The 26,589-nt window shown below is 43.8% G+C and overlaps 1 protein-coding gene across 4 annotated transcripts in view; it reads right to left on the bottom strand.

Annotated features, from left to right (window-relative positions):
* Window positions 1-26,589, bottom strand: part of RIPOR3 (RIPOR family member 3) — a 230,003-nt gene that overhangs the window by 132,293 nt on the left and 71,121 nt on the right. For 2 of the 4 annotated variants that reach the window (XM_069750875.1, XM_069750876.1), the window contains exons 2-3: window positions 4,289-4,404; window positions 2,634-2,780 (exon numbers count right to left, since the gene is read on the bottom strand). The exons of the other annotated variants lie outside the window; for them this stretch is intronic. In XM_069750875.1, the coding sequence (XP_069606976.1) occupies window positions 2,634-2,780; window positions 4,289-4,392 (251 nt within the window). In that variant the 5' untranslated portion in view covers window positions 4,393-4,404. The remainder of the gene's footprint in view (window positions 1-2,633; window positions 2,781-4,288; window positions 4,405-26,589) is intronic. 4 annotated transcript variants of the gene reach the window in all.

The raw sequence follows: 26,589 nt of genomic DNA on the forward strand, positions 1-26,589 counted from the left end.
CAGAGTGGTGGGAGATGTTCAAGGAAAGGGTTACATAGTTACATAGTTATTAAGGTTGAAGGAAGACTATAAGTCCATCTAGTTCAACCCATAGCCTAACCTAACATGCCCTAACATGTTGATCCAGAGGAAGGCAAAAAAAACCCATGTGGCAAGAGTAAGCTCCACATTGGGGAAAAAAATTCTTCCCGACTCCACATACGGCAATCAGACTAGTTCCCTGGATCAACGCCCTATCAAGGAATCTAGTGTATATACCCTGTAACATTATACTTTTCCAGAAAGGTATCCAGTCCCCTCTTAAATTTAAGTAATGAATCACTCATTACAACATCATACGGCAGAGAGTTCAATAGTCTCACTGCTCTTACAGTAAAGAATCCATGTCTGTTATTATGCTAACCTTTTTTCCTCCAAATGCAGAGGATGCCCCCTTGTCCCGGTTTCAGGTCTATGATTAAAAAGATCATCAGAAAGGTCTTTGTACTGTCCCCTCATATATTTATACATTAACATAAGATCACCCCTTAGTCTTCGTTTTTCCAAACTAAATAGCCCCAAGTGTAATAACCTATCTTGGTATTGCAGACCCCCCAGTCCTCTAATAACCTTGGTCGCTCTTCTCTGCACCCGCTCTAGTTCAGCTATGTCTTTCTTATACACCGGAGACCAGAACTGTGCACAGTATTCTAAGTGTGGTCGAACTAGTGACTTGTATAGAGGTAAAATTATGTTCTCCTCATGAGCATCTATGCCTCTTTTAATCCATTATTTTATTTGCCTTTGTAGCAGCTGCCTGACACTGGCCACTGAATATGAGTTTGTCATCCACCCATACACCCAGGTCTTTTTCATTGACAGTTTTGTCCAGAGTTTAAAAATTAAGCACATAATTATACATCTTATTTCTTCTACCCAAGTGCATGACCTTACATTTATCCCCATTAAAGCTCATTTGCCATTTATCAACCCAAGCTTCTAGTTTACATAAATCATCCTGCAATATAAAATTGTCCTCCTCTGTATTGATTACCCTGCAGAGTTTACTGTCATCTGCAAATATTGAAATTCTACTCTGAATGCCCCCTATCATTAATAAATATGTTAAAAAGAAGAGGGCCCAATACTGACCCCTGTGGTATCCCACTGCTAACCGCTACCCAGTCCGAGTGTGCTCCATTAATAACCACCCTTTGTTTCCTATCCCTGAGCCAGCTCTCAACCCACTTGCACATATTTTCCCCTATCCCCATTATTCTCATTTTATGTATCAACCTTTTGTGTGGCACCGTATCAAAAGCTTTTGAAAAGTCCATATACACTACATCCACTGGGTTCCCTTGGTCCAATCCGGAACTTACCTCTTCATAGAAACTGATCGAATTAGTCTGACATGAACGGTCCCTAGTAAACCCGTGCTGATACTGGGTCATGAGGTTATTCCTCTTCAGATACTCCAGTATAGCATCCCTTAGAATGCCCTCCAGGATTTTACCCACAGTAGAGGTTAAGCTTACTGGCCTATAATTTCCGAGTTCAGTTTTTGTCCCTTTTTGAATATTGGCACCACATTTGCTATATGCCAGTCCTGTGGTACAGACCCTGTTATTATGGAGTCTTTAAAGATTAAAAATAATGGTCTATCATTGACTGTACTTAATTCCTGCAGTACTCGAGGGTGTATCCCATCCGGGCCCGGAGATTTGTAAATTTTAGTGATTTTTAGACGCCGCCGCACTTCCTGCTGGGTTAAGCAGGTGACATTTAATGGGGAATTTTTATCACTAGTCATTTTGTCTGCCATGGGATTTTCTTGTGTAAATACTGATGAAAAAGGGTGGCGAGATTCTTCTGCCAGCTCTCGAACCTCAGGAGTCTGAGCAGGTACCGCCTGTATCAGGGTCTGAGGAGGAAACTCGAGCATCTTGTCTCAACTGGAGGTAGCCGCGAGGAGATCTCCAGAGTGAAATCTTTGCTTATGAGGTGTCAGTACGATAAACACGCATCTTTTGTTTTTGAGCGGGATTACGGGAAGTACCGCTCGCCCGACCCTTACAGAAACTGCAAGATGTCAGTGAATAGTATAGTAGTTACAGGACTGGTCGACACTATGGGGTCCCTGAGGCGATCCAGATCAGGGATCCTGGAGGTTGTCAGATCCTTCTACTCGCACCTCTTGGGGAAGAGGGATCTTGATTGGGATGAGATGTCGGCTTGGGATAAGTAATGTAATGTATGTACACAGTGACTGCACCAGCAGAATAGTGAGTGCAGCTCTGGAGTATAATACAGGATGTAACTCAGGATCAGTACAGGATAAGTAATGTATGTACACAGTGACTCCACCAGCAGAATAGTGAGTGCAGCTCTGGAGTATAATACAGGATGTAACTCAGGATCAGTACAGGATAAGTAATGTTATGTACACAGTGACTCCACCAGCAGAATAGTGAGTGCAGCTCTGGAGTAAAATACAGGATGTAACTCAGGATCAGTACAGGGTAAGTAATGTTATGTATGCAGATGTTATCATCCATAACACTATATGACGATTTACATTTTATATAAATCAGGATTTAAAGATGAATTTACTTCTGGACAAAAGGAAATATATAGTGATATTGAATACATACTTTAATCCTTTCCTTAAAGCTTCAAATATCTTCTTGACTTGGTGAGGATGAGGGTCCAACCTGATAGATCCTTTCCTCAGTGATGGGTACAATTTCTCAGATCGGAGAGACATCTTTGATTTTACAGAGTTTTTCCGAAGGGACTGTCTGGAAAATTTAGAAAAGGAAACACCAGACGAGTTGTGTAAAGCAGGTGTGCTCCATCACTATAAATATAAATAAATATCCTTATCTACATACAATATTTTATTTTGCATATTTCGGATCTGATTCATTATTCATTTTCAGTTTTTCTAGTTTTGGGTGATTTTCATCATTTGTGCCTTATTCTTCTTTTTATTTGTGTCTTATTTATAATGTATTTTAAATATGTTCTAGTTTTTTTTAATATTTGTCATTGTGGACAATTTTTGGGGCTTTCATATGCTTTTGGCTGAGTCATAAATTGGGACTCTTTATAAAGTAGCAATATTTTGCACAAATATACTCCAGTCCCCACTTCCCCAAGTGATTTTATGTAGAACTGAATTTCCCCACACAGAATCATAAACATTTTAGCGGGACATATTAATTTTTGCGCTAAATGGTATCAACAAGAAGTTGAAGACAAAAATAAAAATCGGCCAGAGCCTCTCACCTAGCCAATTAGTTCTCAAGCATCGATACTGATTTGGCTTTTATCCTAAGTCATATTGCAAGACTCGTTAAAGGGTTGATTGTGATTTCCAACAGGTGGCGCTATTGAGTTCAAGTCCTCTTTTTCTCTGAAGAGGCTGGTTTTTGATCTTATAAATTTTACTTACAGCTGATCTACCAAAACAGATGTCATATGGATGACAAAAAATTTGGTACGGATGAAAATTGGACAATTTTTTTTACACTAGTGTGAACTTAGCCTGAAGCAGATATTAAGAAGAAATGGCATCAAGGCATCTTGACAGACGAGGAGGATTTTTCTATTGTAGGGAAAATCTTTTTACTATGTTTAGTATATATATATATGTCTATATATTTTGCGCTCATGAATCCATCCGCCGTCTCCCGGTAGCCTTGCAGACTATGTAGACGGTGATCTGGTTTCTATCTTACTCGCAGTCACCTGAAGTTTGCAGTGACATCTGTTATCCAGCCTGAAGATCAGTTACTTTATTCCTTACTGCAGCTTCCAGGGATCTTCTCGTACATCATTTCCTAAACGTTTGCTAGACGGCAGACGTATTGATTTTACAGGCTTCCTGCACGGAGTCTGCTGCCATATTTCAGTATCTATTGCACTTACACTAAATTAGAGGATATATCGGCAATGATTTCTGAGAGCCGTAGACATAATACTGCTCCACTGTATCCCCTGGCTGCCGGGGATAATATTGCGCTGAGGTCTCCTGCGAACACTTGGGCAGAGAGGGGGTTTAAAATACCTTGTAAAAGGTGATCTCCGTGTCGATCAGAAGTGTCTGGGACTAGGAAAACAATCTGCAAAAGGAGACTTTACAGGGCTGAAGCTTCATCAATCAGGGCAAGTTATAGGAAGATCAGGTCTACTGGCCCCATAAACCCATCACAGGAGCCCTAATGGGTTCCAGACTGTTGGTTGTATTGACATTACTATTACAGAGCTAGGCTTCCTCGGCTGCTATTCACATTTCATTACTTACGAGGTCTTTCGGACTTGTAATGTACTAAATCCAGCAAAGGATCGGCTCCTACCGACCGCGGCGAGACCATCGCTGGGAGAGCTGAACTTCAGTTTCACCGACATATTGGCTGAAGGCTTTACGTAAAAAAAAATAAAGAGAAGAAACAAAATAATCATTGGTAACAATTCATAAGTCCTGCTTCCCAATGTAGGTCACTGAACATTAGGCAATCTAAATTATCTATCTAGTGAGTGCAAAACTGTCCAACACCCCCTATCCATTCATATCTGATGTGCCAACGTGGGCAAAGGAAGCAAAACTGCACTGCACTCTACTTGGTTGTCCCTCCACTGAGACCACCACTGATTCTGAGCCCCGGTTCTAGCGTTCGGTGGGGGTCCCAACAGCTGGGAGGTTATGCCCTATCATATTGATAGGATAGAACTTTCAAACTTGGTACCGCCCCTCTAAAGGAGAAACGGTACTCCTTTGACCACCCACTGAAGGTCTTTCAAGCAGCCAACCATTCTCATACTTTGCCCTGATGACTTGCAAGAACCCCGAAACGGCTGTATGCACATGGCCTTCTTTTTTGGAGAAGATAGTGGCTTGGCTTTATACCCTTAGGCTATGTACACATCGCGTTTTACCCCATGTTTACTGTCTCCATTGGGGCTTTCGTTTGAAGCCCTAGAAAAAGGGATTCAGACATATGCACTGAAGCAGCCATTGACTGTAATAATGGAGTCACTGTGTGCTCTATGGGACATTATTTTTGGTCGTATATGTCTACCTGAAGCGGGCTCCAAGATGCAGTCAACTATGTCTAGGTACCCAGCTTAATTAGGCCTATACGGCCTAAAATGATGTCCAACAGAGCACACTGTGACTCCATTATTACAGTCAATGGCTGCTTCAGCACATACGCCCAAATCCCTTTTTCCAGATCTTCAGACATAAACCCCGAATGAGCCACTGAACACAGGACAAAACGCAATGTGAACATAGCCGATAGGGCAGCACGGTGGCGCAGTGGTTAGCACAGCAGCCTTGCAGCGCTGGAGTCCTGGGTTCTAATCCCACCTTGGACAACATCTGCAAAGAGTTTGTATGTTCTCTCCGTGTTTGCGTGGGTTTCCTCCGGGCACTCCGGTTTCCTCCCACATTCCAAAGACATACTGATAGGGAATTTAGATTGTGAGCCCCATCTGGGACAGCGATGATAATGTGTGCAAACTGTAAAGCGCTGCGGAATATGTTAGCGCTATATAAAAATAAAGATTATTATTTTGCAAAGCTTTTTAAAAGGTCCATATTAACTTCTAGAATGCCTACTTCCAATAGGTGGCACTAGTGATCTCATCCTCCTCAACTACGCTCATTACTTATTTTAAATAGTCTGTTCTTGATTTGCGTACCTACAATCTTTTCAATTGTACAAAGTTCTGCTTTCTTATATACTTAGCACTGCACCTCTTCATAATTTTCAAATCTCTGCTGATAGTGAACTTAAACATTGTTAAAGGGGCTGTCTACTACTCATACAAAACCTTATTTCTCAAATACTATATCCCCTAATGTAAAGTACCCTATACTCTCTGTTCTAGCGATGTTGGTGCTGGGTCTCCCGAGGCTCATGTGACCTTTGTTATGCTATGTGCACCCTGCAGGCAATCAGCAGAGGTTCATCTGAAGGAAGTGACATTACCGACAATATCTGTTGAGCCTTGGGAGACCAAACATTACTGCAATAGCGACAATGCAGAAGTGTGTAGAGGGTATTTTTATTTTACAAGGGGGAATATAGTATTTAAGAATGACTGCCTATTCTATGTTCCCATTAGGAGTTTTTGAAGTTGCAGATTTTTTGCACCATTTCTGCACCAATTACCTAACTTGCTTTTTTTTATTGCATTTTTTTCTAGCTTCATTTTGTCTTTTTTTTAAATGTCATGTTTTAAATAAAGCTGCTTTGTTCTGAAAATTTCCTGTTCCATGTATATGAGCTTTTTTATACGAAAAACATTTTTTCTCATTCAAGTCCATGGAGAAAATCTGCCCATATTTATCGCATGAGAAATTGACGAGTTACAGATGCAAAAACGCACCACAGGTCACAAATCACAATGAGCATAAGATTTCTATAAATATCAAGGTATTTGCTACAAAAGGTGAAACTAAAAGACAATGAAAATCATAGATAAAACTTGCTTCCGCCCAATGTCTACAGCTTTGTCTGCTTTTGTACCTTTTATTTCTGCGCAGACATTCATCCCACATACTTCCCCCAGGATGCAGGAAAGGACCCCAGTGATTAAACCATTTGTCCTATCTCAGTAACAATTATTTTACAGTTTGATGTCCCGGGTTGTTGCTGCTGTCAGACTGCCAGGGCTTTAACTCTCCCGCAAGTGCACAGCTTGTAAAGACATCCACGAGAGATGAAAGATTTGGAGAGACGGGTCTCCATGCCAAGTGCTGTATAGACGCTGCTGCATTATTAAACAGGGGAGACGTGAAGCGCGGGGCGACTCTTGGCTGCTCTACATTGGACAGGTTGCTGCGACATGGCCAGGAGCACATTTGTTTTTGATTTAAGAAAATGCAAACTGGACAACATTGTCGGGGGCCAAATTCTACATCTTCCTAAAATGTTACTTTTTCTTAAAGTTGCATAAGGAATATTATATTATTATTTTGTCGTAGGAACTCTTCAACTGTGAAAGACTCTGAGAGACAGAATCTAAAAATAAAAAAAACAGAAAATCACATTGTATGATTTTTACATAATTAATTTGCACTTTATTATATGAAATAAGTATGTGATACAATAGAAAAACAGAAATAAAAATTTGGTACAGAAACCATTGTTAGCAATTACAGAGGTCAGACATTTCCTGAAGTTCTTCACCAAGTTTGCACATACTGCAGCAGGGATTTTGGCCCACTCCTCCGTACAGATCTTCTCCAGATCTTTCAGGTTTTGGGGCTGTCGCTGGGCAACATTGAGTTTCAGCTCCCGCCAAAGATGTTCTATCGGGTTCAGGCCTGGATACAGGCTAGGCCACTCCAGGACCTTGAAATGCTTCTTATGGAGGCACTCCTTAGTTGACCTGTGTGTTTTTAGTCACTGTCATACTGGAAGATCCAGCCACTACCCATCTTCAATGCTCTTACTGAGGGAAGGAGCTGGTTGGCCAAAATCTCGCGATACATGACCCCATCCTCACTTCAATACGGTGCAGTCAGCCTGTCCTATTTGCAGAAAAGCACCCCCAAAGTATGAGGTTTCCCCCACCATGCTTGACATTCGGCACGGCGTTCTTGGGGTTGTACTCATCCATCTTCATCCAAAAATGGCAAGTTGTCACGCACGCGCCCAGACTGGATGGCGGGGGCATACGGGGGTGTGGCCCCACTGGACCACAGACCAAACTTCCCTGGAAGGGGCGTAACTAAGTAGCTTCCTAGGTGTTCGCTGGAGCCTCTGATGGTGAGGTCAGACTTGTGCAATAGGAAGCTACCAGATGCCACTCCAGGGTGATGTCTGGCTGTGGCTGCTGATCCCACTAAGGAACTGAGCGGGCACGGCTGGCACTCTGGCTGACAGGCGGGCACGGCTGGGACACAGGCAGGCAGACGGGTACAACAGAGACACTGGCGGGCAGGCGGACACGGCTGGCTCTCTGGTAGGCAGGCGGGTACGGCTGGAACATAGGAAGAACCGGTAGGGACCGGTCTGCAGGCAGGTATGTGAAACAGGTTGGAACCTGTTCAGACAGGAGGACTAAGTAACAAGTAGAGAAAGACTGCAAGAGCGGATGCAGAGTGAAAGCACAAGAGCTAGAACCAAGAACAGAAACGCAGGAGGCTGAGTACGAGTAGAAGGTGGAGCGAAGAGAAGAGAAGGAGAAGGCAGAGCCAAGGACGGAGCCGCAAGAGGCGGAGCCAAGGGCGGAGCTGCTGGAGGCGGAGCCAAGAGCGGAGACGCTGGAGGCGGAGCCAGAGCGGAGACGCTGGAGGCGGAGCCAAGAGCGGAGATGCTGGAGGCGGAGCCAAGAGCGGAGACGCTGGAGGCGGAACCAAAAGCGGAGACGCTGGAGGTAACACCAAGAGCGGAGACGCTGGAGGCGGAGCCAAGAGCGGAGACGGAGCCAAGTGCAGAAACACAGGAGGCGGAGCCAGATAGAGCCGCAAAGAGCTGAGCCAGATAGAACCGCAAAGAGCGGAGCCACAGAGCAAAGCCAGAGAGTGCGAAGCAAGGTCTGAGTGCAGAGCTGAGAGCAAAGCCACAAAGTGTAAAGCAAGGTCAGAGTGCAGAGCAAAGTTACAGAGAGCAGAGCTGAGGGAAAAGCTGAGAGACACAGAAGCACAGGTTGTGGTAGAACTGAGCAAAGAGAAGCAGAGCCACAGACAGTGGCGAACAGAGCAGAAAAGGCAAACCAAGACAGATATAAACAGACAGTGGAATAGGACTAGACTAAGACAGAGTCAGGAACGAGACAAGAAACAGAGACATAGACACAAGCCAGGGTATGATGCCCCTCTGGGTGGCAGACATAGGCCAGGGTACGAAGCCCCGCTGGGTGGCTACACAAGACAGAGACCAGGGTACTAAGCCCCACTGGGTGGCTGCACAGGACACAGACCAGGGTACAACGCCCCCCTGGGTGGCAGACAAGAGAGAGTAACCGAGACAGGACCTGGGACCTCAGCAGCTAAGAACTGACTGAGGGAGTAAGAAGCTCAGGCCCAGACCACAGGGTGGAGCTGCACTATATACAGGAGGCCTCTTGGTAATTGGTCAGGAACTGATTAGACAGATGCACCTGATTCCTATAAGAACCAGAGAGTTCAGGCGCCGGCCCCCTATACACATAGTCATGAAGCATGCACAGAGCAGAGACACAACATGGAGCTGGCATGAAACAGAAACCACATCATGACCTGGAGCAGTGGGTAAGATTGTGTGAGAGATGAGAGGCCATGCCGTGATGCCAGCAGAGTTGTTACACAAGTGGAGTTGATGATACCAAAAAGTTCTATTTTGGTCTCATCTGAGCACATGACCTTCTCCCATGCCTCTTCTGGATCATCCAAATGGTTATTGTTGAACTTCAAACAGGCCTGGACATGTGCTGGCATGAGCAGGGGATCTTGTGTGCCCTGCAGGATTTTAATCCATGGCGGTGTAATGTGTTACTAACAGTAATGTTTGAGACTGTGATAACAGGTCTCTTCGGGTCATTGACCAGGTCCTCCCATATAGTTCTGGGCGGATTCCTGTCCTCTCTCAGAATCATCCTTACCCCATGAGGCGAGATCTTGCATGGAGCCCTAGCCGAGTAAGATTGACAGTCATCTTGTGTTTCTTCTATTTTCTAATAATTGTGCCCACAGTTGTTGCATTCTCAGCAAGCTGCTTGCCTATTGTCCTGTAGCCCATCCCAGCCTTGTGTACACCTACAATTTTGTCCGTGGCATCCTTAGCTCTTTGGTCTTGGCCATGGTGGAGAGGTTGAAGTGTGATTGATTGAGTGTGTGGACATGTGTCTTTATACAAGTAATAATAAATAATAATAATAATTGTTTAATTATATAGCGCCAACATATTCCGCAGCAATTTACATTTTAGAGGGGACTTGTACAAACAATAGACATAACAGCATAACAATAAACACAGATCAAAACAGATTCCAAGAGGAATGAGGGCCCTGCTCGCAAGCTTACAAACTATAAAGAAAAAGGGGAGATACGAGAGGTGGATGTAAGTAACGATTTCAAACAGGTGCAATTAATACAGGTAATGAGTTCTTAAAGAAAATTAACAGGTCTGTGAGAGTCAGAATTCTTGCTGGTTGGTAGGGGATCAAATATTGATTTCATGCAATAAAATGCAATTTAATTATGTAAAAATCAAACAATGTGACTTTCTGTTTTTTTTACTTTTAGATTCTATCTTTCACATTAAAGTGATCGGTCCCAATAGTAGGACCCACACCAATATAACAGTTATCATCACCTATCCAGTGAATAAGAGAACCCTTTAATTCACCTTTTGAATGTTCCATCATTCGTTCAAGTGGCTTTCATTGGTTCTGCACCGATGATGTCCGATGTGGTCACATGCCCAGCATGCAAACATCAACGTTTTACAACTTTTCATTACCGTAAGTCCTAGAAAACCTCTTCAAGACTTTGTGCCTACTGAGTTTTTTGAATAGTTTTTGGCTAAAAAACTTTCCAACACCTAAAAAATGCAAAACTCAACAAAAAAGTAGAGTTTCTACAAAAAGAAAAACTATTTAAAAAAATAATTGTAAATATAGATACCAATGCTGGAAGGGATATTCAAATGGAAAAATAAGGGTCACCATCTATTGAGACAGAGCCAGGCTTGGACTGGCCCAAAGGAGAGCCGGAGAATCCTCTGGTGGGCCGCTCTTATAGGAGCAGTACTTGGCACAATATACTTGAATCACTACATACAGAGGAAGACGACATCGCATTCATTTAACAACCTATCCAGAACATTGTTATACACATTTTCAATTGAGGATAATGTCACATTTGCATGTGGCTGAAAAGTGGGGCCCCGGATTTGGTTACTGGTGGACTCTTGGAAACTGAGTCCGACATTAGAAAAAGACTGATGTAAGTGGTCAATTAATGTTCATATGCTGTGAAAAGGTATATGGAAAGTAATGACCATTAGGCATTCAGATACTGGAGCTGTGGGATCAGCACCAGATTAGGAAAGTTATAATAATGCAATCAATCATACAGCAGGAAGGGTTAATATTTTAGGGAACACTAGGTTAGCATGTCTTGGCAGTCGGCAGGTGTATTTATTAAGAATCAGTCGGGCAGACAACTGGAACTGTCCACTATTATGAAGTTTGGATAAAACCTACATTCATTTCAGATGAAGCATAGACTTGGATGTTGCAAAAGACCTGGCAGAAGCTCGCACTTTCCATGGACGGTTTCCCTTATTGGTGTCTATCTGCAAACTTATTACCACTTAACTCTCCTCCTCGGCAATAAATGCAGCATAAATCCATACAGTGACAGGTGACTGGATACCTTCTCTGGACACAGGACGGTGTGCATTATACAGACACACAAACTAAAGCCGTCCATAAACTGCTGGTGGATCTACTGATAATGTAGTGACCAAGGGGGACATCAGATCGTCCCAAGACCAGAAATCACAGGCTAAATTCTCATTGTGCCATAAGTGACAACAGAGGTGCCTGGCAGCAGGTCATCTCCCTGCCTCCACTAACATGCCTCACCGAGCAGAACGTGTATAGTACAGCTAGTTTTCTCAACTTGACCCATCATTTTTTATCTTTATAATGAATAACAGACGTGAGATAGAAACCAAATACCAGATGGATGGACCAATGGGTCACGTGACAGCACTTTTTTTCTTGTATTGTAGACATTTAAAAGCCATAAACATATATTACATTACATATCATGAGTTACATCCTGTATTATCCCCCAGAGCTGCACTCACTATTCTGCTGGTGGAGTCACTGTGTACATACATTACATTACTTATCCTGTACTGATCCTGAGTTACATCCTGTATTATACTCCAGAGCTGCACTCACTATTCTGCTGGTGCAGTCACTGTGTACATACATTACATTACTTATCCTGTACTGATCCTGAGTTACATCCTGTATTATACTCCAGAGCTGCACTCACTATTCTGCTGGTGGAGTCACTGTGTACATACATTACTTATCTTGTACTGATCCTGAGTTACATCCTGTATTATACTCCAGAGCTGCACTCACTATTCTGCTGGTGCAGTCACTGTGTACATACATTACATTACTTATCCTGTACTGATCCTGAGTTATATCCTGTATTATACTCCAGAGCTGCACTCACTATTCTGCTGGTGGAGTCACTGTGTACATACATTACATTACTTATCCTGTACTGATCCTGAGTTACATCATGTATTATACTCCAGAGCTGCACTCACTATTCAGCTGGTGGAGTGACTGTGTACATACATTACATTACTTATCCTGTACTGATCCTGAGTTACATCCTGCATCATACTCCAGAGCTGCACTCACTATTCTGGTGCAGTCACTGGGTACATACATTACATTACTTATCCTGTACTGATCCTGAGTTACCTCCTGTATTATACTCCAGAGCTGTACTCACTATTCTGCTGGTGCAGTCACTGTGTACATACATTACATTACTTATCCTGTACTGATCCTGAGTTACATGCTGTATTTAAAGCAGACTGACCCCATTCACTAATTTGTGAGTTAATTAGAGAAAAGCTCCCACAGATGACCGTGACGTGTTCTCATGGTTTTTCGTGCACACACATCCGTTTGATAAGTTGTAAATCGGTTAGAAACAAGATAAATATTTGCAGTGTTGAGAATCTGAGATATAAACTGAAGCATCATCAAGCTACTGATTGTTTATATAATGAGGCGTTTGAACAACAGGAAAAGCACAAATGTCACGCATCTGCAGCAGTATCCATATCGCTGTGCTAATACCGGACCCCCTATTTATGCCTGTGGTGCTGGCCTCTGGAAGACCCTGGAAATACAACCCAATCGTTGCTCTGCGTGACATCTAGGAAACATTCCTGATTTTAGTTTCTTCTATTCTCCGATAGTTATGTAGTGAAAATGCATCAGTAGATCGTTATTTACAATATTAGCACTAATGATGATTTATGGGCTGTACAGGGAAAAAAATGGCTCCAAATAGCTCCAAGTGCATATAGTTGTGGTCACCCAGCTTTCCCTGACCCAGAAAGGTCTAAAAATCATCACTGTTATGTAACTTCATCCTGACCCAAAAATATAGTCAGGTGCAAAAAGCCCTATTACTGGCAATGTTTATGAACCAGAAATATCGGGATGAGCACAGCTAATAGACCATGCCAGAAAAAGCGTGTAGCTGTGCATAGAGGAATGGTCAGAGAAAAGCATCTGTGGCTCTTTAAATGGAACCTGTCATGTTTAAAATGGTACTTGATATGCAGGCTGGTTGTTATAAAGCAGGACAAACTGATGCGACTGATATACATTTTTATGAGAAAAGTTTCAATAATACTGCCATTTTATTCAGCAAAATTCCTGGTGTTTGTACGCAAGAGTCCAGTGGGAAGTCCTATTCAGTGATTGGCAGTCTTTACTCTGTGACTGTGCATGCAAAGATAGCTGTCAATCACTAAGTATGATGGCCCACTGGACTCATATGAGTAGGACGGGCCACTAGACTCATATGAGTAGGATGGACTACTGGACTCACATGAGTAGGATGGCCCACTGGACTCACATGAGTAGGATGGCCCACTGGACTCATGAGTAGGACGGGCCACTGGATTCATATGAGTAGGATGGCCCACTGGACTCATATGAGTAGGATGGCCCACTGGACTCACATGAGTAGGATGGCCCACTGGACTCACATGAGTAGGATGGCCCACTGGACTCATATGAGTAGGACGGGCCACTGGATTCATATGAGTAGGATGGCCCACTGGACTCATATGAGTAGGATGGCCCACTGGACTCATATGAGTAGGATGGACTACTGGACTCACATGAGTAGGATGGCCCACTGGACTCATATGAGTAGGACGGGCCAGTGGATTCATATGAGCAGGATGGGCCATTGGACTCATATGAGTAGGATGGGCCACTGGATTCATAAGTGACGGACGGGCCACTGGACTCATATGAGTTGGACGGGCCACTGGACTAATGAGTAGGACAGCCTACTAGTCTCATATGAGTAGGATGGCCCACTGGACTCATGAGTAGGATGGCCCACTGGATTCATATGAGTAGGATGGGCCACTGGACTCATGAGTAGGATGGCCCATTGGACTCATATGAGTAGGACAAACCATTGGACTCATATGAATAGGATTGGCCACTGGACTCATGAGTAGGATGGGCCACTGGACTCATATGAGTAGGACGGGCCACTAGACTCATGAGTAGGAAAGCCCACTGGTCTAAAATGAGTAGGACGGCCCTCTGGTCTCATGAGTAGGACAACCCACTGGACTCACATGAGTAGGATTGGCCACTGGACTCATGAGTAGGACAACCCATTGGACTCATATGAGTAGGATTGGCCACTGGACTCATATGAATAGGACGGGCCACTAGACTCATGAGTAGGACAGCCCACTGGTCTCAAATAAGTAGGACAGCCCACTGGTCTCATGAGTAGGACAACCCACTGGACTCATATGAGTAGGATTGGCCACTGGACTCATGAGTAGGATTGGCCACTGGACTCATGAGTAGGATTGGCCACTGGACTCATGAGTAGGATGGGCCACTGGACTCATGAGTAGGACGGGCCACTAGACTCATGAGTAGGAAAGCCAACTGGTCTAAAATGAGTAGGATGGCCCACTGGACTCATAAGTAGGACAACCCACTGGACTCATATCAGTAGGATGGGCCACTGGACTCATATGAGTAGGACGACCCACTGGATTTATATGAGTAGGATGGCCCACTGGACTCATATGAGTAGGACAACCCATTGGACTCATATGAGTAGGATTGGCCACTGGACTCATGAGTAGGATGGACCACTGGACTCATATGAGTAGGACGGGCCACTAGACTCATGAGTAGGACAGCCCACTGGTCTCAAATGAGTAGCACGGCACACTGGTCTCATGAGTAGGACAACCCACTGGACTCACATGAGTAGCATGGGCCACTGGACTCAGATGAGTAGGACAGCCCACTGGACTCCTACAATAAAAGTTATACTGAATTTATTCCAATAAATCGATATATCATTCTGCTCTTCTCTTTCCTTGCGCAATGCTGTCCAAAGCAGGTTCCCTTTAAGGGCAGCAGATGTTGCACAAAACCTGTTTCTCACTTCACTTTTACACCCTAATTTATTTTTCGAAAATGTGATTACTAGTGCAGCATTAGACAGTCTAATTCCAAGGGCTACATTGTAACAGCCACAGTCTTCCCTATAAGATTGTCCGACAGCAGATCACTACTGGACTGTGATTACGGTGATGACCCGCTAAAGGCAAAATTACGACTGAGCCAAGGGCAGGAGGATTGGCTGGTCAACACACATCAATTAAAAGGAACATATCTTGTCTTGGCATATCTACCTTGTATTGTTGGCCAAATATAGATGACAGCTCCCCTTTACCTACATTGCACATTTAGGAGCAGAATATCCTCAAAAAGATCATAGATTACAGGGAATATCAAATGAAACCAAGTCACCACCTATTTATTGGGACCAGGACCAATCAGCCATATGGTGAATTTTTATTTTCAATGGGTCACTTTTATCCCCATAACAAAATGGCGTAGCAGATGGACGTCCGCTCAATTTGCTCTCTATGGGGCTGTGCTAGAAAGTCGAGCTCACTGCTCGGCAGTGCCTTACGGAATAAATGGAGTGGCGGTCGAGCATGTGCTTCATTCTGTCGATCGGGGGAGTCTCAGCAGTCAGACCAACAAGTTATCACCTATCCTTTGTTAAGACTATTTTAATTAAAAAAAGCATAAAAGTCATCCCACCGCGACAAGGTGCACCCAATTGAGAAGCTCCAGATTGGGTACGCCTTGTCCGGGTGGGATGACTTTTATGCTTTTTTTAATCAAAATAGTGTTTACTTGGTACCATATGTTACTTACATGTACTAGTACTATTTACTTACTATAGGGTATATGTTCTTTTTTTTTTCTTAGGTTATGTCGGTGAAATGGCCACAGAGTGAATGTGCTCTTACACATTGCACATATGCCAGCCTTAGTTCCGGCTCATTTCTTTGGTGTTGCTATAAACTCTACATGTGTAGCATTAACATTGATTTTAATGTTTTGAGCCGTGTGCCAAAAAAGTGCTAGCATTTCTTTAGGTCCAATTGCTACAGTTGATCTACCTTGTAGGCTATAACGTTTTTAGGGGTGGATTATAATACATTATCCGCCCATCTATGGCTTGCCCTAGGTTAGTACAAGTGGAAAGTTTACCTGCAGAAGTAATGATAACATCACAAATTCTTACACCAGAAGATATCAGTGGTTATCTGACGGCATCACGTTCCAAAAGTGGAAGATCGGTTTCTGTGCACATGCGTTTCTGAACATGTAATGTCGTAATAAAAGAGACAAAGTAACAGCTTCCTTTATTGCTCTATTCAGAGATTTCCAAAAGTAATAGTTTCTTGAATTCCTGAGGTTCCCACGCTTCTTCTGTGCTATCTCTCCTTGTTTGTCTATGTAGTTCAGCACTTGGGGCCAAAGGTTTTTCTACACTAAAGCGCATACGGAATTAGGCTCGGAATTTTGTTTATTCTCGGGGCATATAAAGAGTTTATGATAATGACAGATTATTAAAAGGCGTTAACCTCAAGGGCAGCGGAAGAATCTAAAAATGTATCATGGAAGGGAACACTTTCTGATTTCCGAGAAAAGCCTCCGCTCGTTCCGGTGATATGAAAATTTTACTCCTCCTGGGAATCAAAAATTTGGTAAGGTAAAGAGACCAGATTATGTCCAGCATTGAGAGAGTTAAGTATTATGTAAATGCAAGCTCGTCTTCCAGTAGGTCTGTATAGTATCACACTGCTGAATTAATCTCTCGCACATTTCTAGTCTGCGGCGAATTATAGAATACCACAGAGACTAATCAAAAGAGACTGTAAAAGTGAGAAGAAAATCTCCTCTGACATATTCGCAGGCCGCTCTTTCATAGCCATCCAGGACGTGTCCAGTAATTCTGCCCTAACAATACGCTCTTCCTTTTCTACAAGGGTCGGACTACTCTTGGTGCCGAGGCCGAGAATTGGCTCACAAGTGCAATGCCATTACGAGGGTGTAACGTGCGATTTTGTTCCTCATGAAAGAGAGACCTAAATATAGCACCGGGTAAGAACAGAATTAAAATGTTTCTCTCATCCTTCCCTTCCACAAAGTTGTTAGGAAGGAGGAGACGCAGCTGAAATTGGGCTAATAGGTCCCATAGAAGCAAAAACGTTTACCCAATCCCCATTGCATCCAATGGTGTTGTACAAAAAATGTGTCTGATATATCAGAAAAAGGCAGAAAAATGGCAAAACTGAACAGCAATCCTAAAAGTCTATTTTGACCCTTTGCCACTTGACTTAGGATAAGAAGACAAACCACACACGTGTTCCAGTGCGTTTGCCCCTCATCAGTGAAACGCAGGAGGAATGGTTTGGCTGGGTGATAGGCTACTGACTGGTGTTTAAGGGGTAATATTTCTCCTTGTGGACATTGCCAAGTCAGCAAAAGGAGACTTATAGGTCATGCAATGCATCTCTGGTAATCTGAATTACTTGTACATTCATGTCACCTGCACCTCAGAAACATCTCCAGAATCTGACCTTTTCTTACTGTGGAAATAGCAAAAATGTTTTTTGTAACTCATTGCTAATTAGTTTTCCACTTTCTAGCCTTAAAAGGGTTGTATGGCCTTAGGCCTATGTGACTGCAGACTTGTGAATCCTCACAGCACGCGCACATGCGGTCACATGCCGACTAGGCGCGACCTCTCTCAGTGCATGTGCATTGAGTGAGGCTGGACAAGTCTAGTAGGAATGTGTCAGGAAGTATGCGAATCACATACTTGCAGTCATAGAGTCAAATAATTTACTTGCGGACATAAAGTGACTGAAAATTTGTAGCTTACGACCACACAAGGCCTTTAAGCAGCTGGGCTCATCCTCCTGTCCAACAGCTATATCGATGGAAGAAAAAAAAGAGAAAAAAGTGCTCTCTGTGTGAACCAGCAACCGCATAGGACAAGACAAGGTGCTAGTAAGTATTGCTCACCTTTACTTGTTGTGCTGGACAGGCAAACACTGCTATAGGGCACAAAATGGAGAAATCTTCTGATCAACTGCTGCACCGACCGTTGGCCTCCTACCCTCATTGGGCAGGATAGGCTCTGCTGTACTGAATAGCACATTCTTGGAGGAGGTGTATGATGGATGGCTTGCCCAATCAGGAGCTGGAGATACAATTCAGGAGGGAAAAGGAAAAAGAAGGGGTTGGATATGTTGCAGGAACTGCGATGGAGGAAACCAGCCTATTCACAAGATGAGACGCTTGATCAGGAGCATCTGATGAAGGAAACAGACCGTCACTGAAACGCATAGTATCATTAAACGTCTCATCTTGTGAACAGGCTGGTCCCCTACATCGCAGTGTCCAGAACATATCCACCCCCTTGTTTTTCCTTTTTCCTCCAGAATTACAGCTATATTGATGGCAGGATCTTGTGCCAATCACCACACTGGATGCCCATTTACAGGAAAGTGATCTTCGAAGCTCTCCACAGTGCTGCACCAGGCTACATTCACCTTATCTGTCTACTAATCGGATGATGCTCTACATTTTGTTATTGACATATGGGCCCACATACACATTAGACTAACATTGGCAGATTACACCAATATCTACAGGTTCAGTCGAAAGTCAAAATGTGCTGGGGGAGTTAAAGAAGTTCTCCTCCTCCTCCCATCAAAGTTTTTGTCCTCTTAATATATTGCAATCATCATATTATATAGCACTGTGTACTTACAATTGCTCATTTTGCCTTTCTACCCAGTACATTTTTCACTTTTCTCTGCTCTATGTAGAAACAGGAAGTCTCTTGTACCCTCTTCAACTCCTGACCCATCTGCTCCCTCCTCCCCCTGCAATAGACTATTACAGTGACTCATGACTTGTGCAGAGAAAATTGACCTCCTGTTTCTAAGCAGATCTTAGAAGGATTCAGCTCATCAGTTTTTAATCACATGTCACAGACCTAACGGAAAAGAGAAAAATGAACTGGGTAGAAAGTTAAATGAGCAGTTGTAAGTGCTATTTAATATGACTGCAATATAGGAAGAGGATAAAAACTTTGATGGAAGGAGCGCTTCTTTAAGGATGCCGCATGAAGATCTGTTAAAGTGAGGACGTACTGGGCCGCAGGCCTTACAAGGGAGGATGACATGACAGGGTTGAGAGGGACAGTAGGGAGTGAACGAGAAAGAGGGGTTAACAGAATGAGGGGTATAGGATTTGAATTGCAGGGCTGGGATTGGGACTCGGAGAAGTAGGTGGGTTATAGGGTGGAGTTAGGGGGTTGGGTATAAATGGGATCATCCATTTTAGGGGAGCAACCATTTTGGGACCCCCTTAACAGAGAAGCAAGCTAGCTGACTGCGAGGGTACTGTTTGACATGGAGGTCGAGGCAATACTGCAGCATCTTAGGGACGCTGCGAGGACCAGAGGAGCGGGCTGGTTGCAGGCTTCATTACAGGGCCTGCTGAATGAGGAGGTCCTCGAAGTTGGTGGTGCTAATAAATGGCGGCTCGGAGGGGGGGAATTTAAAGATCCTGGACTCCCCCTGGCGTGTTTTAAAATGGAAAGGAAATAGTGGTCATGCAGATGAGATGACTGGGTCCTTGAGTACTTTGGTGGATATTGGCCGGGCGAGTCTCTTAGCGTCTCTGAGCTGGTGACTTGCGGCTAGAGGCAAGACGCAACCTGGAGGCCAATTTTATGGATATTTGACATGATTTGGTTACTTATTGGGGCTTCGAGGACCGCCCTCCCTGGGGTTTAAGGTTAAACAAATAAACTGTTATGTTAAATATTAATAAAGGTTGCTGTGGCCAAATTTATCCAATTGAAGGTGTGACGTGTAGTTATTCGGGCGGGGATGGAGAACTTTGTTCTGGGTGGGTTTTGGTAGGTGGTTTAGATATGAGGTTTTCATAAGTGTGACTCACAGGCATCATGAATATCCTACGTCATGTAATTTAGGCTCCTAGGAAGGAGAGAAAAACGAATTTGATGTACAATTTTTTTTATTTTTTTTACAAATATTCCATCAAACTGACATATAAATTGGGGGGTTATCTACTATCATAGATGTCAGTCCGGCTTCTACTGGTGCCAGCTATCTGTCCATGTTTCACATATGTCACAGACAACCTCTGCGCTTCACAGCCTGACACTACGCATTTCTCCAGTGTTTATTTACAAGCAGGGGGCTTAACCCCTTAGCGACCGCCGATACGCCTTTTAACGGCGGCCGCTAAGGGTACTTAAACCACAGCGCCGTTTAAACCCAGAGGCCGATTTTCTCCGGGGTCTCGGCTGCCGGGGGTAGCCGAGACCCCAGAGAACATGATTCGGGGGGGTTTTAACCCACCCCGCATTTGCGATCGCCGGTAATTAACCGTTTACCGGCGATCGCAAAAAAAAAACAAAAAACGCAATCTCTTTTTAATTTCTCTGTCCTCCGATGTGATCGCACATCGGAGGACAGAGAAAAGGGGTCCCAGGTGGCCCCCCAATACTCACCTAGCTCCCCCGGTGCTCCTCGTGTCTCCCGGTGGGCGCCGTCATCTTCAAAATGGCGGGCGCATGCGCAGTGCGCCCGCCGGCCGGCCCCGCGAGAATCTTTGGGGTCTCGGCTGCCGGGGGTAGCCGAGACCCCAAAGAGCATGATCGGGGTCGGTTTTACCGACCCCTGTTTTGCGATCGCCGGTAATTAACTGTTTACCGGCGACCGCAAAAAAAAAAAAAAAAGTAAAGTGTAATTCTCTGTCCTCTGATGTGATCGCACATCAGAGGACAGAGAAATAGGGGGATTCGGGGACCCTACAATACTCACCTGTGTCCCTGGATCCTCTTGCTGCTCCTCCTGGCCGCCGGCAGAAGAAAATGGCGGGCGCATGCACAGTGCGCCCGCCATCTGTCTCCATCTGCCGGCCGGCAGGAGAACAGCAGTTGGGGCTAAAATTAGGGGTAGGGTTAGGGGTAGGGGTAGGGTTGGGGTTAGGGGTAGGGTTAGGGGTAGGGGTAGGGTTAGGGGTAGGGTTAGGGGTAGGGTTAGGGGTAGGGTTGGGGTTAGGGGTAGGGTTAGGGGTAGGGGTAGGGGTAGGGTTAGGGGTAGGGTTAGCGTTAGGGTTAGGGCTAGGGTTAGGGTTAGGGCTAGGGTTAGGGCTAGGGTTAGGGTTAGGGCTAGGGTTGGGGCTAAATTTAGGGTTAGGGTTGGGGCTAAATTTAGGGTTAGGGTTGGGGCTAAATTTAGGGTTAGGCTTCTTTCACACTTACGTCGGTACGGGGCCGTCGCAATGCGTCGGCCCGACATACCGACGCACGTTGTGAAAATTGTGCACAACGTGGGCAGCAGCTGTAGTTTTTCAACGCATCCGCTGCCCAATCTATGTCCTGGGGAGGAGGGGGCGGAGTTACGGCCACGCATGCGCGGTCAGAAATGGCGGATGCGACATACAAAAAAACGTTTCATTGAACTTTTTTTGTGCCGACGGTCCGCCAAAACACAACTGATCCAGTGCACGACGGACGCAACGTGTGGCCATCCGTCACGATCCGTCGGCAATACAAGTCTATGGGCAAAAAACGCATCCTGCGGGCACATTTGCAGGATCCGTTTCTTGTCCAAAACGACGGATTGCGACGGAATGCCAAACAACGCAAGTGTGAAAGTAGCCTTAGGGCTAGGGTTACGGTTGGGGCTAAAGTTAGGGCTAGGGTTGGGGCTAAAGTTAGGGTTAGAGCTGGGATTAGGGTTAGGGTTTGGATTAGGGTTGGTATTAGGGTTAGGGTTGGCATTAGGGTTATGTTTGGGATTAGGGTTAGGTTTGGGATTAGGGTTAAGGTTAGGGTTGTGATTAGGGGTGTATTGGGATTAGGGTTAGGTTTGAGGTTAGGGTTGAGATTAGGATTAGGGGTGTGTTGGATTTAGGGTTTTGATTAGGGTTATGGTTAGGGTTGACATTACGGTTGTTTTGGGGTAAGGGTTGTGATTATGGTTAGGGTTAGTGATTAGGATTATGGATCAGGTTGGGATTAGGGTTAGGGGTGTGTTGGGGTTAGGGTTGGAGCTAGAATTGGGGGGTTTCCACTGTTTAGGTACATCAGGGGGTCTCCAAACACGACAGCCAATTTTGCGCTCAAAAAGTCAAATGGTGCTCCCTCCCTTCTGAGCTCTGCCGTGCGCCCAAACAGTGGGTTACCCCCACATATGGGGCATCAGCGTACTCGGGATAAATTGGACAACAACTTCTGGGGTGCAATTTCTCTTGTTACCCTTGTGAAAATAAAAACTTGGGGGCTACAATATCTTTTTTGTGAAAAAAAAAATATTTTTTATTTTCACGACTCTGCATTCTAAACTTCTGTGAAGCACTTGGGCATTCAAAGTTCTCACCACACATCTAGATAAGTTCCTTGGGGGGTCTACTTTCCAAAATGGGGTCACTTGTGGGGGGTTACTACAGTTTAGGTACATCAGGGGCTCTGCAATCGCAACATAATGCCCACAGACCATTCTATCAAAATCTGCATTCCAAAAGGGCGCTCCTTCCCTTCCGAGCTCTGCCGTGCGCCCAAACAGTGGTTTACCCCCACATATGGCGCATCAGCGTACTCGGGATAAATTGGACAATAACTATTGCAGTCCAATTTCTCCTGTTACCCTTGTGAAAATAAAAACTTGGGGGCTACAATATCTTTTTTGTGGAAAAAAAAATATTTTTTATTTTCACGACTCTGCATTCTAAACTTCTGTGAAGCACTTGGGCATTCAAAGTTCTCACCACACATCTAGATAAGTTCCTTGGGGGGTCTAGTTTCCAAAATGGGGTCACTTGTGTGGGGTTACTAAAGTTTAGGTACATCAGGGGCTCTGCAATCGCAACATAATGCCCACAGACCATTCTATCAAAGTCTGCATTCCAAAACGGCGCTCCTTCCCTTCCGAGCTCTGCCGTGCGCCCAAACAGTGGTTTACCCCCACATATGGCGCATCAGCGTACTCGGGATAAATTGGACAACAACTATTGCAGTCCAATTTCTCCTGTTACCCTTGTGAAAATAAAAACTTGGGGGCTACAATATCTTTTTTGTGGAAAAAAATTTTTTTTTATTTTCACGACTCTGCATTCTAAACTTCTGTGAAGCACTTGGGCATTCAAAGTTCTCACCACACATCTAGATAAGTTCCTTGGGGGGTCTAGTTTCCAAAATGGGGTCACTTGTGGAGGGTTTCTACTGGTTAGGTACATCATGGGCTCTGCAAACGCAACATAATACCCGCAGACCATTCTATCAAAGTCTGCATTCCAAAACGGCGCTCCTTCCTTCCGAGCTCTGCCGTGCGCCCAAACAGTGGTTTACCCCCACATATGGGGTACCAGCATACTCAGGACAAATTGAACAACAACTTTTGGGGTCCAATTTCTCTTGTTACCCTTGTGAAAATAAAAACTTGGGGGCTAAAAAATCTTTTTTGTGGAAAAAAAAAATATTTTTTATTTTCACGGCTCTGCATTATAAACTTCTGTGAAGCACTTGGGCATTCAAGGTTCTCACCACACATCTAGATAAGTTCCATGGGGGGTCTAGTTTCCAAAATGGGGTCAGTTGTGGGGGATTTCTACTGTTTAGGCACATCAGGGGCTCTCCAAACGCGACATGGCGTCCGATCTCAATTCCAGCCAATTCTACATTGAAAAAGTAAAACGGCGCTCCTTCACTTCCAAGCTCTGCGGTGCGCCCAAACAGTGGTTTACCCTCACATATGGGGTATCGACGTATTCAGGAGAAATCGCACAACAACTTTTGTGGTCTAATTTCTCCTGTTACCCTTGTGAAAATAAGAATTTGTGGGCGAAAAGATCATTTTTGTGTAAACAAAAGCGATTTTTTATTTTCACGGCTCTACGTTATAAACTTCTGTGAAGCACTTTGGGGTTCAAAGTGCTCACCACTCATCTAGATAAGTTCCTTAAGGGGTCTAGTTTCCAAAATGGTGTCACTTGTGGGGGGTTTCCAATGTTTAGGCACATCAGGGGCTCTCCAAATGCGACATGGCGTCCAATCTCAATTCCAGCCAATTCTACATTGAAAAAGTAAAACGGCACTCCTTCTCTTCCAAGCTCTGCGGTGCGCCCTAACAGTGGTTTACCCCCACATATTGGGTATCAGCGCACTCAGGAGAAATTGCACAACAACTTTTGTGGTTTAATTTCTCCTGTTACCCTTGTGAAAATAAAAATTTGTGGGCAAAAAGATCATTTTTGTAGAAAAAATGCGATTTTTTTTTTCACGGCTCTACATTATAAACTTCTGTGAAGCACATGGGGGTTCAAAGTGCTCACCACACATCTAGATATGTTCCTTAAGGGGTCTAGTTTCCAAAATGGGGTCACTTGTGGGGGTTTTTCCACTGTTTAGGCACATCAGAGGCTCTCCAAACGCGACATGGCGTCCAATCTCAATTCCAGCCAATTCTACATTGAAAAAGTAAAACGGTGCTCCTTCACTTCCAAGCTCTGCGGTGCGCCCAAACAGTGGTTTACCCTCACATATGGGGTATCGACGTATTCAGGAGAAATCGCACAACAACTTTTGTGGTCTAATTTCTCCTGTTACCCTTGTGAAAATAAGAATTTGTGGGCGAAAAGATCATTTTTGTGTAAACAAAAGCGATTTTTTATTTTCACGGCTCTACGTTATAAACTTCTGTGAAGCACTTGGGGGTTCAAAGTGCTCACCACACATCTAGATAAGTTCCTTAAGGGGTCTCGTTTCCAAAATGGTGTCACTTGTGGGGAGTTTCCACTGTTTAGGCACATCAGGGGCTCTCTAAACGTGACATGGCGTTCGATCTCAATTCCAGCCAATTCTGCATTGAAAAAGTCAAACGGCGCTCCTTCACTTCTAAGTTCTGCGGTGCGCCCAAAAAGTGGTTTACCCCCACATATGGGGTATTGGCGTATTCAGGAGAAATTGCATAACAAAATTTATGGTTACATTTCTGTTTTTACAATTGTGAAAATAAAAAAAATGGTTCTGAATTAAGATGTTTGCAAAAAAAAGTTAAATGTTCATTTTTTCCTTCCACATTGTTTCAGTTCCTGTGAAGCACGTAAAGGGTTAATAAACTTCTTGAATGTGGTTTTGAGAACCTTGAGGGGTGTAGTTTTTAGAATGGTGTCACACTTCATTATTTTCTATCATATAGACCCCTCAAAATGACTTCAAATGTGATGTGGTCCCTAAAAAAAAATGGTGTTGTAAAAATGAGAAATTGCTAGTCAACTTTTAACCCTTATAACTCCCTAACAAAAAAAAATTTTGTTTCCAAAATTGTGCTGATGTAAAGTAGACATGTGGGAAATGTTATTTATTAACTATTTTTCATGACATATCTCTCTGATTTAAGGGCATAAAAATACAAAGTTTGAAAATTGCAAAATTTTAAAAATTTTCGCCATATTTCCATTTTTTTCATAAATAATCGCAAGTAATATCGAAGAAATGTTACCACTAACATGAAGTACAATATGTCACGAAAAAACAATCTCAGAATCAGCGGGATCCGTTGAAGCGTTCCAAAGTTATAACCTCATAAAGTGACAGTGGTCAGAATTGCAAAAATTGGCCTGGTCATTAAGTACCAAATTGGCTCTGTCACTAAGGGGTTAAACACTTCCCCCTTCATTCAACAATAGTAATGTTTTCACATGAGATTCCAGTCCACTTATAGAAGAAAATCAATGTGACATCAATCAGACTTAAAGTCACCTATATTTTTTTTCACTAATCAGAAGCAAATACTAATAAATATTCATTTTCACTCATTTGTTTTTATTTTTATCTTATTTTCTGTACAGGTTAGCACTGCAGTCTTGCAGCTCTGAGTTCAAATCCCACCAAGGACAACATCTGCAATGAGTTTGTATGTTCTCCCGTGTTTGCGTGGGTTTCCTCCGGGTACTCCGGTTTCCTGCCACATTCCAAAGACATACTGATAGGGAATGTACATTGTGAGCCCCAATGGGGACAGCGATGATAATGTCTGTAAAGCACTGTGAGATTAATGGCACTATGTAAGCTAAATAAATACATGTCCTCCTGCTCTGTCTCAAAGTAAGAAGTCAACTTTCTGCAGCACCACCAAATTGAACATTACACTGTGCAGGACAGGTCTTCCAGAGTGAGAGACGTTCCATACAACCGCTCTCCGCTATGGCCAAGAAATAAGAATCCTGAATAGAAGACCCCATTTCTATTAACATGGCCCATCTATGCATTTATATTCCAATTTATTCTTCCCTGGGTACAAATGCAACACTATGTTATTTGACATCATAAAGGAGACAGATGTTTTTGAGGTATGAAGGGAATGTGTTGGTTGGGGGGTGAAACATAACAAGAGGTGTACAGAGGGTATGGCGATAATGGCTGGTGAAAGG

The sequence above is a fragment of the Ranitomeya imitator genome, chromosome 2 (assembly GCF_032444005.1).
Source record: "Ranitomeya imitator isolate aRanImi1 chromosome 2, aRanImi1.pri, whole genome shotgun sequence".
Lineage (NCBI taxonomy): Eukaryota > Metazoa > Chordata > Amphibia > Anura > Dendrobatidae > Ranitomeya > Ranitomeya imitator.